The 14,440-nt window shown below is 40.9% G+C and overlaps 1 protein-coding gene across 1 annotated transcript in view; it reads left to right on the forward strand.

The window, feature by feature from the left end:
* The window catches only part of TBC1D5 (TBC1 domain family member 5), a 475,870-nt gene that overhangs the window by 396,132 nt on the left and 65,298 nt on the right, over positions 1 to 14,440 (forward strand). Inside the window, exons 18-20 of the mRNA XM_090046588.1 lie at positions 977 to 1,254; positions 8,124 to 8,189; positions 9,166 to 9,213. Coding sequence (XP_089902714.1) covers positions 977 to 1,254; positions 8,124 to 8,189; positions 9,166 to 9,213 — 392 coding nt within the window. The remainder of the gene's footprint in view (positions 1 to 976; positions 1,255 to 8,123; positions 8,190 to 9,165; positions 9,214 to 14,440) is intronic.

Raw genomic sequence — 14,440 nt, forward strand, 5'->3', positions numbered from 1 at the left:
GAAGGCAGCAGTGGTGAGGTGGTGTGGGGAGCAGGTAGCGGGGGGGCAGGTGGAAGGGGCAAAAGTGTTGGAGAGGTGTGCCTAGAGGTGCAGGCACCATGAAAAAATGTAAGCGTGAAGGGAATGGGGGGGGACAAGTGGCAAGGAGATGGGGGGGCAGGCCACTTGACTCCTTTGCCATCTGTTCTACCACTGCCTGCCCCCCTGCCACTGCTTGACCTGCTGCAACAGTGTGGGGGAATTAATTTAAGTTGACCCTCCAAAATTACATTCTAGACTTGAAAAATCATAACAAATGTATAGGGTTTCCATGTCTAGAATCTAATTATTGGGAAATGTCTTAAATGTAGAATCATCTTGGATTTGGGTAAATACAGCATTTTCACTGAACTACAATTCCAAAGCATTGTTAAGATTTAATGATTTAATTGAGCTGTCTTTTCAATTTTCCATTCACTGTGGTGAAGTTTTCTTCAGCTAGGGATAGTATTTCACAAACTGTTTCACATAGAAGGCTGGCTGCCACCATCATCTTGATTCTCCAAATTTGTGACGATAATGAGATAGCATTCTTTCACATAGGAAAAAAAAAAAGATACAGAATTCTGCTTTTTATAACTCTTTAAGAATTCAAACAACGTAAAAATCCTTCAGTTGGAAAATGTTGAAATGAAACATGGAATATTAGGGCTAGAGAGGAAATGGTTGGAGAAATCAATAAAATTCACAAAAAGTTATGTTGATGGTCTGCATCTCCTCTTCCTCCCCACTCCCTTGCAAAAATGGGCCAAAAATTTTGGCCAACTCTACTGGATGTGGATTGTGTGCTGAGATTCACATGTACATGTAAAATGCTATCTGTGTTTTTTCTTGCCTTAGAATATTTTTCCTATCCTTTATAAAGCATCATATGCATTTCATTGCTATATAAATTATTGATGATCATCCATGCCTTCATTTCTGTTTTGTTTTTCAGTGCTGGTGCTAAAGTTGCTCCACTGAACATTAATAAAGTCTCCAATAGCTTGCTTAACCTTGGTCGAAAGCTGATTGCGCCAGCTATTGCTTCAGGTAGTGCTTCAGGCTCAGCTATTGGTGGTAATAGTAGTAGTAGCAGCAGCAGCAGCTTTCCTTCGGGTGCAGTGCCTATCAGAAGCACAGCAGAAGCCTCCCAGCTTTACTACCACCAGCAGGCACAGCAGCAACAGCAGAGAATGATGAAATCGGAAAGCATGCCAGTCCAGCTGAGCAAAGGTAAAACATGAAAAGCCTCTCCCTGTGTAGTGTGAAATTCCACAATACTTGCAGTAAAAACATTAGCCCAAAAGAAGGAAGGTCTTTCATATGTTGTCAGGACTATAGAAGACCTGTTTAATTGATTTTATATACTGTGTCTATCAATACCAATTTTTATAACTGAAACACCATGTACATTGTTAAATTAGATGTATTTTCTGATGTATAGTATGTTTGCAGTTTAATGCAACATAGCCTAGAACAGTGGTTCTAGACCCTTAATAGGGGTGTCTGAAACGGGCCATATTCCATTTGGCCAGAGTCAGATTCGGTCCAAATTGGGGGAGAGTGAGTTGATTCATTGACTCAGATCACTGTCCCAATTCGATTTGGCCGAATCCAAATCTGAAGTTTCAGTGCTGATTCACAGAATCAGTGATTTGGCCATAGACACAGCTTTAAATGTTTTTTCTACATACCTCAAAGTACCAGACTCAGCTTGTGAATGCTGTGATGGTGGGGTGGATGGAGCATCCCACAGAAGCATGGGGGGCAGGGCCCGCATACTTGATGGCAAGCCTAGAAGTGGATCGGAAGTACTTCCCGTCCAATTCTGGGTCTACTGCCAAGCATGTGGGAGGCCCCCCCCAGCTCAGCAGTCAGCTGTGAGGGGGACCCTGGGTGCCCCTTCAGACCCAGGAGGCCCCAGCCGCTGAGCCAGGGGAGGGGGGTCCCCCACGTGCTCCCCGGCAGACCTGGAAGTAGACCAGAAGTGTTTCTGGTCCAGTTTCAGGTCCATTGCCAAGCACTCTGGGGTCCCTCCCACACTCCCGTGGAACGCTCCATCTGTCCCAGCATCTCAGCGTTCATGAGCTGCCTGGTACCTTGAGGTATGTAGAAAAAACATTTAAAGCTGTATCTGTGTCCGAATAAATTCGGAGCACTCTGATTCTATTCGGAGAGATTAAATGGTCTCTTGATTTGATTCGGATCTGAAGATTTGACCACCAAATTGGGCCAAATCTCTGCTGAATTGAATCAGCAAGTGAAGCTTCATATGGCCCTCATTCTTAACCTTTTTAGATTAGAGACACCCCTCAGAAAATACCAGCTCTTAGTTTTCACTCCTTTTTTTGGCTACAGAAAAATAGTAAGAGTAATTTTTCTGGTGCAAGGAATACAGGAAGACCACTACTGGTAAAATGTTTTTGAGACTATGGATTCCTATTTGAAATGATTGGGTTTATCTACAGGTACGAAGTTCTTACATAACACAAGCTATGCATGGTATGAAAATTCACATTTTGTTCATGGTTAAAACTATAAAAGGAGGATAACAATATAGAGTTAACATCTTGCATATTCACATTCTAAGTCTGTCGTCTTCTCCCCCTGCCACATCACTGAGTGGCTCAAATCAGTCTTTTCATCAAGCCCAGTATAGCCAGTAGTTACAGATGGAACAGAAACCAAATATACAATTATAGGAAAAGCAAATCTACACAGTTATGCAAATATCCAAGGCACTTTTCTAAGAGCCATTGTAGGTGTTTGGTTGAAATTTAGGTAAGCAGTTCCCCTGTAATCCCCTTAAAAATTGGCAAAAACTTCCCCAGCAAGAGTTGTACAGTTTATCACAAGTCCTCACACTGTGGCAAATGTGCATGTGCTGAAGTGGAAACTGAAAACCAAATAGCTACTTAATTTTTTTAGTTGAAGCCAGGCCCCAACCGATTCACACAGTCCAACCATACTTCTGTTGAATCTTTGGTAAAATGCAGACTGTTCAGTGAAAGCAGACTGGTCCTGGAGTAGGAAGATTTCAATGTTTTCTTTGACTTGGAAAGTCAGGGTAGAATATTGAACCACTTAAAGTACCCAGGGGTAATGCAAATGGCCCTTTAAATCACGCAAAAGGTACAAGCCATTTGCCAGATCCTGTTGATTCTTATATTAAAGGCACTCTTTAAAATGAATTAAGCCTGCCTGCTATTTCATCGTGGAGCACTGTGCACTCAGCATGTGCCCTACGTATTAGAACCAAATTACTAGTGATTACACTATAAGTCAGTGTTAGGGCAGATGCAGTTGATCAATTATATGCTTCCCCTTTGCTTGCCACCTGCTTACACCCCTTTTCCCCCTTGTAAACTGCAGATTTAAGAAGACTCTGGTACTTATTATAGTTTTGCCAGCAGAACTTTAAATGACTCCTCACTCAAAGCTCCTCTCTGTCAGAAAAACTACATCAGCGCTGTTGAGCAGAGTAAGGCTTCCACCATAACCTGGTGACCACCAGGTTAGCTTGTAGAATTAGCCAGCTATCAAGCACATTGGCTAATTTCTTGATTGCCAAATAAGCCTACCATATATAGCCTAAACTGTATGTTCATTTGAGGAAAAAGATGGATTTCTATACTGTGACAGCTAACATATTGTAATTGGAGCAAGTTGTAATTATATCTTGATTCAGTTTGTCATGGTAAACCCAAAGTTTGCCCTATCTACACTAGAACTATACATGCTAGATGTCATATATTGGCAATTGCATAGAAATACATACCTTCTACATGTGAGATCCAGTCAGAAATCAGAGATTTATAATAATGATACAGTTAGTACAAAAGATATCCCACTGTGATTATATATAAATGTAGATATCAAGTACCGAGATATTCATACCATGAGATTATTGAAAAATAATAGAGAAAAATTAGAGATCCAGAACCAGGCTGGGCACAAGAAACTTCATTGCTGGTATAAAGCTTATAGTTGTAGTTCAGCAGGTATGCATCCCCACACTGTCAAAGACCTATTCCATTTCAGTATGATGAAAGATAAAGAGTGTGTACTACATCTATAGTTGGTATTTTTATTTAGATCAATATTCCGCCCAAACTTACATTTGTTTGAAATTTCTCTTGACTGTTTAATATAGCACCATCTAATGGATTTAAAAACAAAAAGTTTGGTGCAGTAGAGTTTTTGAGAAGCCGGGTCCAAAGGGAAGAGAAATGCAGAGGCCGTGCTTTTTAGGTTCTTTCTGGTTTTAATACCACTGTAAGGCAAAAGGTTTAAATATAGTAGTTAATAAAAGACAATTCTTTGCATATAGTAAGAGATGCTGGTGACAGGCACTTAGTTATAGTTTCACAACTGAGCCAATCCTTTGATGGATATTAGCATCTCAAAGGAAAGAAGGGAAAAGGTATCATTACATATTCTGCATAATATGATGCTGGCAAGTTTGTTACATAATAACAAACATAAGTTACCTGCAGAGACCATTTGTGTGCACAGGGACTGTTCAGCCCCTCTGTCTACCTTTTAATATAACCTGTACCCTGTTTAACTGCTTACTTGATGACAGTGACTGGCAGCCACCAATTTCAGGGCTTTGATAGCCCTATCCTAAGAATTTCCTGTTGGCTCCTTAAGCAGCTGTATGCTGAGTGTACATACTGTACTGGATGCCGTTCTGAGATGATTCAATCTCCTCTGCACTGGCTGCTTCACACAGAGTTCTAGGATTTTGCTTCCAGAGCAGGTGTCTGACAAGTTAGATATTAGACCTTTCTGACTTTCTACCTCTGCAACCATTGATTGATTGGATCCAGTCCTTAGTTTTCAGTGTTCTCCATTCTATCCCACCTTTTGCCTTATGTTCATTTGGCCTATGTACAGACAGTCAAAAAGACCAAGGCTGAATCGATTCAGTCTTTGCAGATTAGTCTAAACTGCATAAATTGAACCAATAAGCAAGTGAACAGACATTCAATTATGATTCCAAAAATGCCTACAGTGGCTCAGGCCTTTAGTTGGGGAAGGGGGTGCTAAAGTATGCCTCCCTGCATGGCTGGAGCAGGCAGCTTGGGCCAAGGCTACCCCACCTACGCTGCAAGGGTGGGTGGGGAGGGGGTACTGTGGGGGAGGTGCAAAAGCATCCTGGGATGCCGGTGGGACTGTGAGTTAACTTGAATCTGAAGGGGAATTGGGACAGAAGTTCAATTATCAATTGAACCTAAATCAGTTAAGTCTGATGCTACATCCATCCAGGTTTATGTTAAACTGGTTTTGGCCATTTCTATTGCGTTGAAAATTTTAACCAGTTTCCAATCATTTATACTTATTTATGTGTAACTTCTGTCCCTAGCCTTCTGACCCCATGTCCTTTCCAGTGTCTTATACTCTGCTGTAATAGAGTTGAGAGAAGCAGACACATGTGTACCAACATTTAGGCGCCTACATCTACACTTGACGCATAAGTAGTCTCATGGGGCATCTTTACACATACTCCGGGGGAGGGAACAGAGCACTTTAATTAGAGTGGGTCCAAGAGCTTGCGGCATCATGTATATTCAGCATCCCACAGTTCAGAATATCGGTGGGGGTGCTTTAACTAAAGCTTGTTCGACGAGCTTTAGTTAAAGTGTCCTCGCCAGCATTTTCAAACATGGGGATGCTGAATACTCATAACACAGAAGCTGCTAGAGCATGCTAATTAGCACACATTGGAGCAGAGCTCTGGCACATGTATAGGTGCCCCTGGTTCTGATTCTGTGGCTGGAGGCTCGCTAACTAATTGTGAAGCTTCATGAAGGCCATAAGATATCCAAGAGGCGTCCACAAGAGTATGTATGTGCTAAGCTGTCTCTCGGGCAGTTTTACCAGTTCAGTTAGTTAAACCTTCCTTCAAGTGGCTAGCCGAACTGTTCTTTAGAAAGAAAAGAACACTGTTCATGCATCCGATGGAAACAGGCACAGTAAAAGGGGCATTCCTGCTTTTCAGATGTCACGGTTAGTCTTTTATGTTTAAGAATTGAAGTTGTGTCAGTCGTTTAGATCAGATGCTCAACCTTTTGGCCCTGCAGGCTGGATGAGTGAGGTGGAACCAGTGCACAGTCCAGATCCACAAGGGTAATGCCCCAATTGGGCCCTGTCCATCTTGTGCCACCCACTCTGCCCAGATTCCTCCTCATGCACACCCCCCCAGCTCTGTATGCCCAATGTAGCATGTGGAGCCACACTATCCACCCACAGGGCTCCTCATATGTCCAGAAATTTAGCAGCAGGAGAACAGCAATTAACACTGTCACTGTTCCCCCATTGCCCAATTTTCAGGCCCTGGGGGAGCTCTGTGGGTCAGATAACATTGCTTCACCAGCTAGATCTGACCTGTGGGCTGGGGTTGAGCACCCCTGATTTAGGTTAATGTATTGTAGGTTATACGCATGAAGGTGAAACAGATTGCTTTACATTGTGGAGTTGAGAGAGGGGCAGTAGTTGATAGCATAATATTTTGCAGGCTTAGTAGATAAGTTCATCCAGAGTCTCATAACCCTTCTACTTCGACAGCCTCTGCTGGACAATTTATAAGCTAGCAGTGGCAGCAGTTACAAGTGTCCATGTTTGATGCTTCGTTCTTTAAAGGTAGCTGATACTCTGCTTTAAAAAGTGCCCCTGCACAATTAGCAGTTGATTTTTAGGATCACTAATTTATTTTCTTCATTTTAAAGCTTTTATAATGCCCTGAATTTGAGAGAAACATGTGCGATTAAGTGGAGAAAATTAATGCAGACTGATTTTAAAAAAAATTATAGGCAGGCAATTCCAGTTTAATCTGTAATATTCGAAATCATAGTTGAACAATGGCCCTGAGACTGTCATCTAATTGGAAAATAGGTTTCTGCTAATAGTGAATTCATCCCATTTACCCTTTCCTTCAGTACAGCAGAAGATTGGACTATATTACCATCTAATCTTTGTGAAAGGTAACATACAGACAGCATAAGATTAAAATATTCTTCTGCTCTACACAGTGAAGCACTTTATAGACATAGAGGTTAAATTTAAATCTTGAGTTCAATGTACAATATATTGAGCTTGTTATCCTTGAGGGAAAACAAATCGGTGATGAAAATGTCTCTGGAAAAAGAAGTGTTTAAGTTGTTACTGTCTGTTTCTCACAGGATTTCTTGTTTGCTCAGAAACCTCGTGCTCTTTTATTACCAGCTAGTGATGTGTTTGTAGAAGAAAAAGAGTTTTTCCTTCATTTCTTTCCTAGGTTGTTGACTTTTTCCCTATCATTTCAACCACAGTACAAGATACAGTTGTCTTCTGGGGTCCTTGTATCAAAAGGCTTTGGATCTGAATGCCTCTTTATCACAAGGACATATTAGAAGACCCATTTGAAAAGGAAATCCTGCCAAAAATAAGATCAGCTATTTAAAGAGTGTCCAGACTGCTGCTTGTTTTTGTGTTGACATTTCTGAAGTATTTGTGGTAACATGATCTTTTTAAAATGATCTAATGTGCTCTTAAGAAATGTCACTTACCATATACTTCTTAAAATTGCTGTATATGTCTGCTGATCTGTATCTAGAAAAGAAATGTATTATTTCTGAGGCAAAAAGCGTTCCCTTTTTGCAGACTAGTTGGTAGTGAGTAGAATAAAGTGCAGACTGACAAATGTATGTTACTTTTGGTTTAAATGATAAGGATGCATTTGTTTTAGTTAAGTACAAAATGATTTTGTCTGTAAATGAAATATGAAACTCCAATAGTAGGAAAGACTTGTACTATCCATCTCAACTGCCAGTACCTCATTAATTTTGATTGTTCATATTTCCTTTAGGCTGCAACTAATTTCTCATTTTTCTGTAATAGCAGAGTGGTTTTCTTTCTACATAAACTGTATATAATGCACTTTTCTTCCCTAAAACCTCCCGTTTATAATTAGCAATTCTTACACAGCTTTTCACAATATTTTTTTTTTCTGTTAGATGAAGTTGAAATTGCCATCTTTCAACAAAACTATGAGTTAGGTCTCTATTTCAATGAGTTATATTTGTTATAAAAATCCTAAGATGTTTTTATTTGTTTACTAGGAGATGTAGTTACAGGCAGCGAAGCTCAGGTGTCTGCTCCTGCTCAGAATCTTACTGCCCTCCAAGGTACAGTTGCTATGGCAACTCATAGTATTTCTTTGCCTGCAGCATTATCATTGGCCTGTCAAGGACACCCCACTGATTTCATCTGTGGTGTCTCCATTCCCAGTGCTTATTAACTCACCATCATCGTCCATCCACTAAGTGGCACTGTTGTTTAGAAGAAAAGAGATTTCCCTTCACTTCATTATGACATGCTGATGCCAGTCCTGGCTGTGGTACTGGTTTACTTTCAATGTGTCCTGGCTTCTGTCCTGGCCAAAACATATATTTGCCTTATATGTTGTCATTAGTTTCACACTCCTCACTTGGAGACAACTTAACTATCAGTTTCTATTTTTGTTGATTGTATTCATCAAGGAAATCTTTGGCAAAGGTGTCCGGGGCTGGAAATCTTCTGTGATAAGCTGGTGCACTCTCTCTTCAAATGAAGAGAATGCTCACCATCTAAAATATCATTTTCCCATATAGTTTATATAGGGTAAATTCTAAATAAACTGAAGAACTGAGTTGAACTTTGTACCAATTTCAGCATTGGTAAAGAAAAGGTCATTGTAATTTGTGTAATATTTAAGAACAATTTGGAAAGAACTATTTAAGAACAATTAGGAAAGAAAGTCAAGTAGTAAGAGAGAAATCATCTGTACAAATCATCCTTGTGGGTAGGTGTGTTTGTGTGAGAGTGTTTTTTGATATATCACAACCTCCTTCTATTTAGTTTTATAATTACTTTTGTTTTCTTCCCCAGTCCTTTAAAAAATCCAGGCACTAAAATTCTTTTCTTCACTTTTGAATGTGACAGCCCCATCTTACCCTCGCAATCCTTCTGCTGGCTTCCAAATTATTTCAAGTAGTTTTAAGTACTTACGTTCTTGTCTTTAATGCAGCCACAGACACACCCCAGACTCTTCATTGCAAATATTACCAACTATGATGCTATACGTTTGCTTTCCCCCCTCCTATATCTCCCATTTTTCCATAGATGTGGAAGCAGCAGGACCAGGAGAACACCAGATGCCTTTAGCAACAGGCAAGTAGCCAATTATTAGCGTGTCATAGGAGCACTGCTGCTTCTGACCTGGAAAGTCACAGCTGTAGTAGTTTGTTTTTTGAAGTGGCATACCCAATCACTACAAGCAAATCTGTGATACATACATCCATGTGTATGTATACCATATTAAGCATGGCTTATGTTAGTATACTGACTCCTTTTGTGCAATATTGCATAGCATTTTACTCCTCATAACTTTCATTTGAGTCCTTTACTTTGAGTTTTCTTAAGTCGGTTTTATGCAGGATTAAGGATCTCCCAATGCAAGCTTTTATTCTAGAAGGTTTTGGGGAAGACTTAGCTTGGTTTTGGTAAAGGCCTCAGCAGTCTGTTGGAGTTCTTTGAGGGTGTTAACAAGCGTGTGGACATGGGGGATCTAGCTGACATAATATATTTGGATATTCGAACAGCTTTCAACAAGGTCTTTCACCAAAGGCTGAGTTGCCACAGGATTTGCAAGAAGGTTCTTTTGTGGATTGAGATTTAAAATATACGAAGTAAAAGTAGAGCCAAATGGTCATTTTCAGGATGGAAGGAGGTCAAAAGTGGGATCCTGAAGGGATCTGTGCTGGGCCCAGTTTTGTTCAATATTTTCATCAGTGACCTAGAAATGGGGATGCACAGTGATATCTTCAAGTGTGCAAATGATACTAAAATATTCAAATCCCAACCTGCCAGGAGCCTGCAGAAAGATCTCACCATGCTAAGGGAGTGGGCAAAAAATGGCAGTTGAACTTCAGTGTCAAAAATGCAAGGTAATACACATGGGGGGAAAATAACGTCAACTACAAGTACACAGTGGACATGTCGACACATGCACATTTACTGCACAGTAACCTAAATTTCTGCAGAGTATGGATGCACATCTACATGTGTACAGTAAATATGGTCACCTGGCATGATGCAGGTATGCCCGATTAGTTACTGCGCAGTAACGCGCTGTGTGTGTGTGTGTGGGCTGACTTGGGACTAACTTCAGTCCCAAGTCAGACCACACACAGTGTTAACATGCTATAATGCCTGAATGTGTAGACGCCAGCCTATTTCTGCTTACTGCACAGTAAATTTAATGCAGTGTAAATGCCCATGTAGATGTGCCCAGTGCTGGGTTTTGAACTAGCTGCTACAACTTGGGAAGGAGATACTGGGGTCATTGTAGATAGTTACCTAAAAAGGTCAGCTGAATTTGTGGCCATGACCAAACAAGCCAATAAAATGGCGGGCATAATAAAGAAAGGAATTGAAAACAAATCAGAAAACATAATCATGTCACTAGACAAATTCATGGTGTGCCCACATCTTGAATAGTGTGTACAATTCTGGTCTCTGCATCTCAAGGAGATTGTAGGTACAGAGAAGGGCAACCAAAATGATCATGGGGATGAAGCAGTTGTCACACCACGAGAGACTACAAAAACCTAGGGCTCTTTAGTTTGGAAAAGAGAAGGCTTAGGGGAGATCTGATATAATATCATGAAGGGTTGTTGTAGTCAAAGTTAAATAGCTCTGTTTTACACCACGTCCCAGAATACAAGAAATAGTGTGCACCTGCTGAAATTAGTTGGAAACAAGTTTAAAACTAACTAGAGAAATTACTTTTTTACACAGCAGTGTTTTGGTAATGTTGTAATCTAGTTGCTATACGTAGTTGTTTGTCACCTCACGCATTTTGGCAGCAAGGGTTATGTTCATTTTTTGTTTGCGTTGATTCAGTGTGATATTCCCAAATTATAGGCTTCTTTTCATTGTGGTTAACAATTTTGGAGGGAGCATCCACTGTGACACTAGTTGGAAAGTGGGCTGAATCATTTGGAACCCTCTACAAAATCTCAACTGTCACTTTGCATTTACTCTGCTGAGGTCCTCAGACCTGTGCAGTGTAGAGGGTATGCTTCCAAAATAAAATGAGCAATACTAAAATAAATTGGAAGTCATTTACACAAACCTATCGTTAGGCTTTCGTGACTTCCATAGAGTAGGGCGTCCAACTTCATTGGGCATCCAACACAGGGCGTCCAACTTCATTGGTGCCACACACTGCCTGGGCCATATGATGCAGTGACCTGACCCCAGGATTTTCCTTTCTCTTTCCAAGTGTGGCTAGAGTGAACCCCCTGTAATTCCTTTCACCACCAGCCACCATGTAGCCCCCCACCCCCCTGCTGCACAAACAGCACTAGCCAATAACACACATCCCCCTCCTAGACTCTTCTGCACTGAACAGCATGGTGAGAGGTGGTTGCAGGCCCCGCAAACCACACACTGACTCCTCTCAGGTTACATGAGCCAGTTGGACACCACTGGTAAAACATATTAGTAGAGCTGCAACTGTCCCATAATTTTTAACTAATAGCACAGTAGCTTGCTGTTTGGATGTGGCAGAGCATGTTACATCTGGATTGACTTGTCTTTCTGATTTCTTGTTTTCTGTGGTTATGTTATGACAATCACTCTGGTCGCTTGGCTTAATTATTTGTGCCTTACCACTCAGTTTGAGCTATCTAGTATGTGGTATTCTATCTTTAATTCATGCTCTTTCTCTCTCTCTCTCTCCAAGATGATAATCAGCATCACAGTGGTGTCCACAGGAATGAAATAGACAAAGAGTGACATAGTGCAATAATGATAATTTTCCTTAGGTTTGCTCAGAATTTGTGCAAGTTCTACTGTAGAGCCATTTGTACATGTTCTGGTGTCTGTATCAGCTTTCACTTAGGACATACAGATAACTTGTATGTGTTATCACTTTTGCTTAGAGGTTTTCCTCATTTTCCTTCATGCCTTCATTTTCAGAACATTCCAGGTAGCTTTTTTTATTTGACATGTTTGTTAGTCATTTATTTTCAGATTGGTTGATCTTGTTTGATTAATTCCTCAGTAGAGCAGTGCTTTTGTCTTGTCCTTTTCACTCCTTGTTACAGCTAAGTTTGTTTTTCCTCCCTCCCCCACATCAGGAACATCATTTTTTAAGTACTAGTTTATTTTCATCTTTTCTACAAGCTGTCGTTTTGATTTTGCAATTTAGCTATCTGTTGGTACATTTCTCCCCAAAAGAATGATGTATTACCTTGTCTCATTTTCTGTTATGTTGTATTTTAGGTTAGTTTTATGGAAACAAAAATATTTTCATTTCATTACAACTAATCCTTTCTGTTGTTTGGGTTTGATCAAAACTGTTGCATTATTATTTTTATGGATTCTTTCCTGTAATATGTTCAAAGTGCCATGTATCACATTCTACTTATATTGGTGTTTTCTCCAAAGTTATGCGTTTCATCCTCTGCTTACATACAGTGGGTACATCTAAACGTGCACTTTACAGTGGAGTTGATTAATTAGCTATGCGATAAAGCCTCACCATCTACAACTGCCACCGTTATTAGGGCTCAGTAAATTAACTCCACTGTAGGATAGTACTGTCAGGGACAGTACTAGCCTATGGCGGAGTAATTACGTGCCCAGAAACACGCATGTAGACAGTGACAAGGGCTGGCTGGGGCACAAAGGTGCTAAGGTGTGGAAGCTGCCTGCCCCATGGCTCCACACTTTAGCACTCCTGTGATTCAGCCAGCCCTGACACTGCCCCTGCCCTGAGCCTGCTGTGAGCCCAGAGGTGCTCCACTCCAGGTCAGACTGCTGCTGTCCCAAGTGCACATGCAGATACTGTGTCCAGGAGCAGCTGACTCCAGCTGAAACAGCTCCAGAGTTTGAGCCAGCTTAATTGCACATGTAGGTGCACCCAGTGTTCACTACTGGCATTAAAACTAGTTGAGCATGCAAAGGAGATATATAGTTTAAGGTATAACATGACTTGCATCTTAATATGTGTTCTTTGCTTCATTTATCCTGAACAATTATGGGATATTCCTCCTAATACAATAACAAATATCTTAGTCTATTTTTTTTTTATAGGTTACATACATACATGCCTTCAATTTCTCTCCTCATATTCTGTCCCCTATTTCACTTTCACTATATAAAGTTATTCTTATGTTTAAAATTTAAAGTTCCAGTGGGGGTAAATATATTGCCAAAAATATGGCCTTGGTCACCCCAAAATTATTTGCAAATTCTGTGAAATTCACTGAAACGTGTCAGCTGGTTTGGTATCTTTTCAAGACTTTATTCACAAAACTGTGATTGAACAAAGTGAGGATTGTCTATTTTTATCCAGTAGTTTCAAAAGTGTCAGCACTTTGTCTAGGATGGTGGAGTTCTTGGTTCAAGTCCCTTTTCTGCCTTATGCTTTGAACCCACATCTCTAGCCTCCTCTGTGAATGATTTTAAGTACCATACTGTTGAGTGTTCTGCAGAAGAATTTGTATTTTCGGCCGCTGTTGACACAATGGCACTTTGTATAAAAGTCTTAAATATTCCCTCAGACGGGAATCCAAATGTCCCACCTTTCAGGTGAGCAGGGTTGCCAACTGTCTGTAAATTTATGAGCAGTCTGTAAGAAAAAAGGCTAAAAATGCTTGTCTGTAAAGCCTGTAAAAAAAAAAAAAAATGGAGCTGTCAGCAAAAAACTAAGGAACAGTTCCATCTTGTATCTGAGTGGGCGTGCAGCACCCTACAGTGAGCTCTCTATCAGAGCTCTGTGGCTCATGGAAACCTCCATAGGTCTCTTCCCCTCCTAGCTGCCCCAAACCCCCAGCCATATGCTCCCATTGTGTTTCATTGGCGTTCACCTGACAGTAAAAGCTGATCACCTCTCAGGTATGCAGATCTCTGCAGCCCTGGACAGTCTGAGCCACTGAGTGGGACAGAGAGCAGTGGTGCAGCTGGGATAAAGCTGGAGGGGTGGGAGGGGGGAGAGGTGGCTGGGGGATCCATGCTGGAATGGGGCCTGTAGGGGTAAGGTGCAGGATGGGCTAGGGTGGGGGCAGCACAGTGTGATTCAGTGTGGGGTGAGTAGAGAGACCCTAGGTGTGGTGGTAGCATGGTCTAAAATCATTGCTGCAGTCGAATAATCTGCTAAAAATTGGTGTTAAACCTCTAATTTTGAATCTGACCCTTGTTGCTGCTGTCTTGGGCCTGTCTCAAGGGCTGTATTTACATTACATAAAACATATGTCAGTAAAAATAGTTTGTCAGTAATTAGTTTGTGGATTGTCACTAAAATTTTATTGGGTTGGGAACCCTGCAGGTTTGTGACCTACACACCAGGCTTCAGAGTTATTTTTACTCCTAATGGCTCAAAAATATT

The sequence above is a fragment of the Crocodylus siamensis genome, chromosome 5 (genome assembly GCF_052110815.1).
Source record: "Crocodylus siamensis isolate JL-2025a chromosome 5, ASM5211081v1, whole genome shotgun sequence".
Taxonomy (NCBI): Eukaryota; Metazoa; Chordata; order Crocodylia; family Crocodylidae; genus Crocodylus; species Crocodylus siamensis.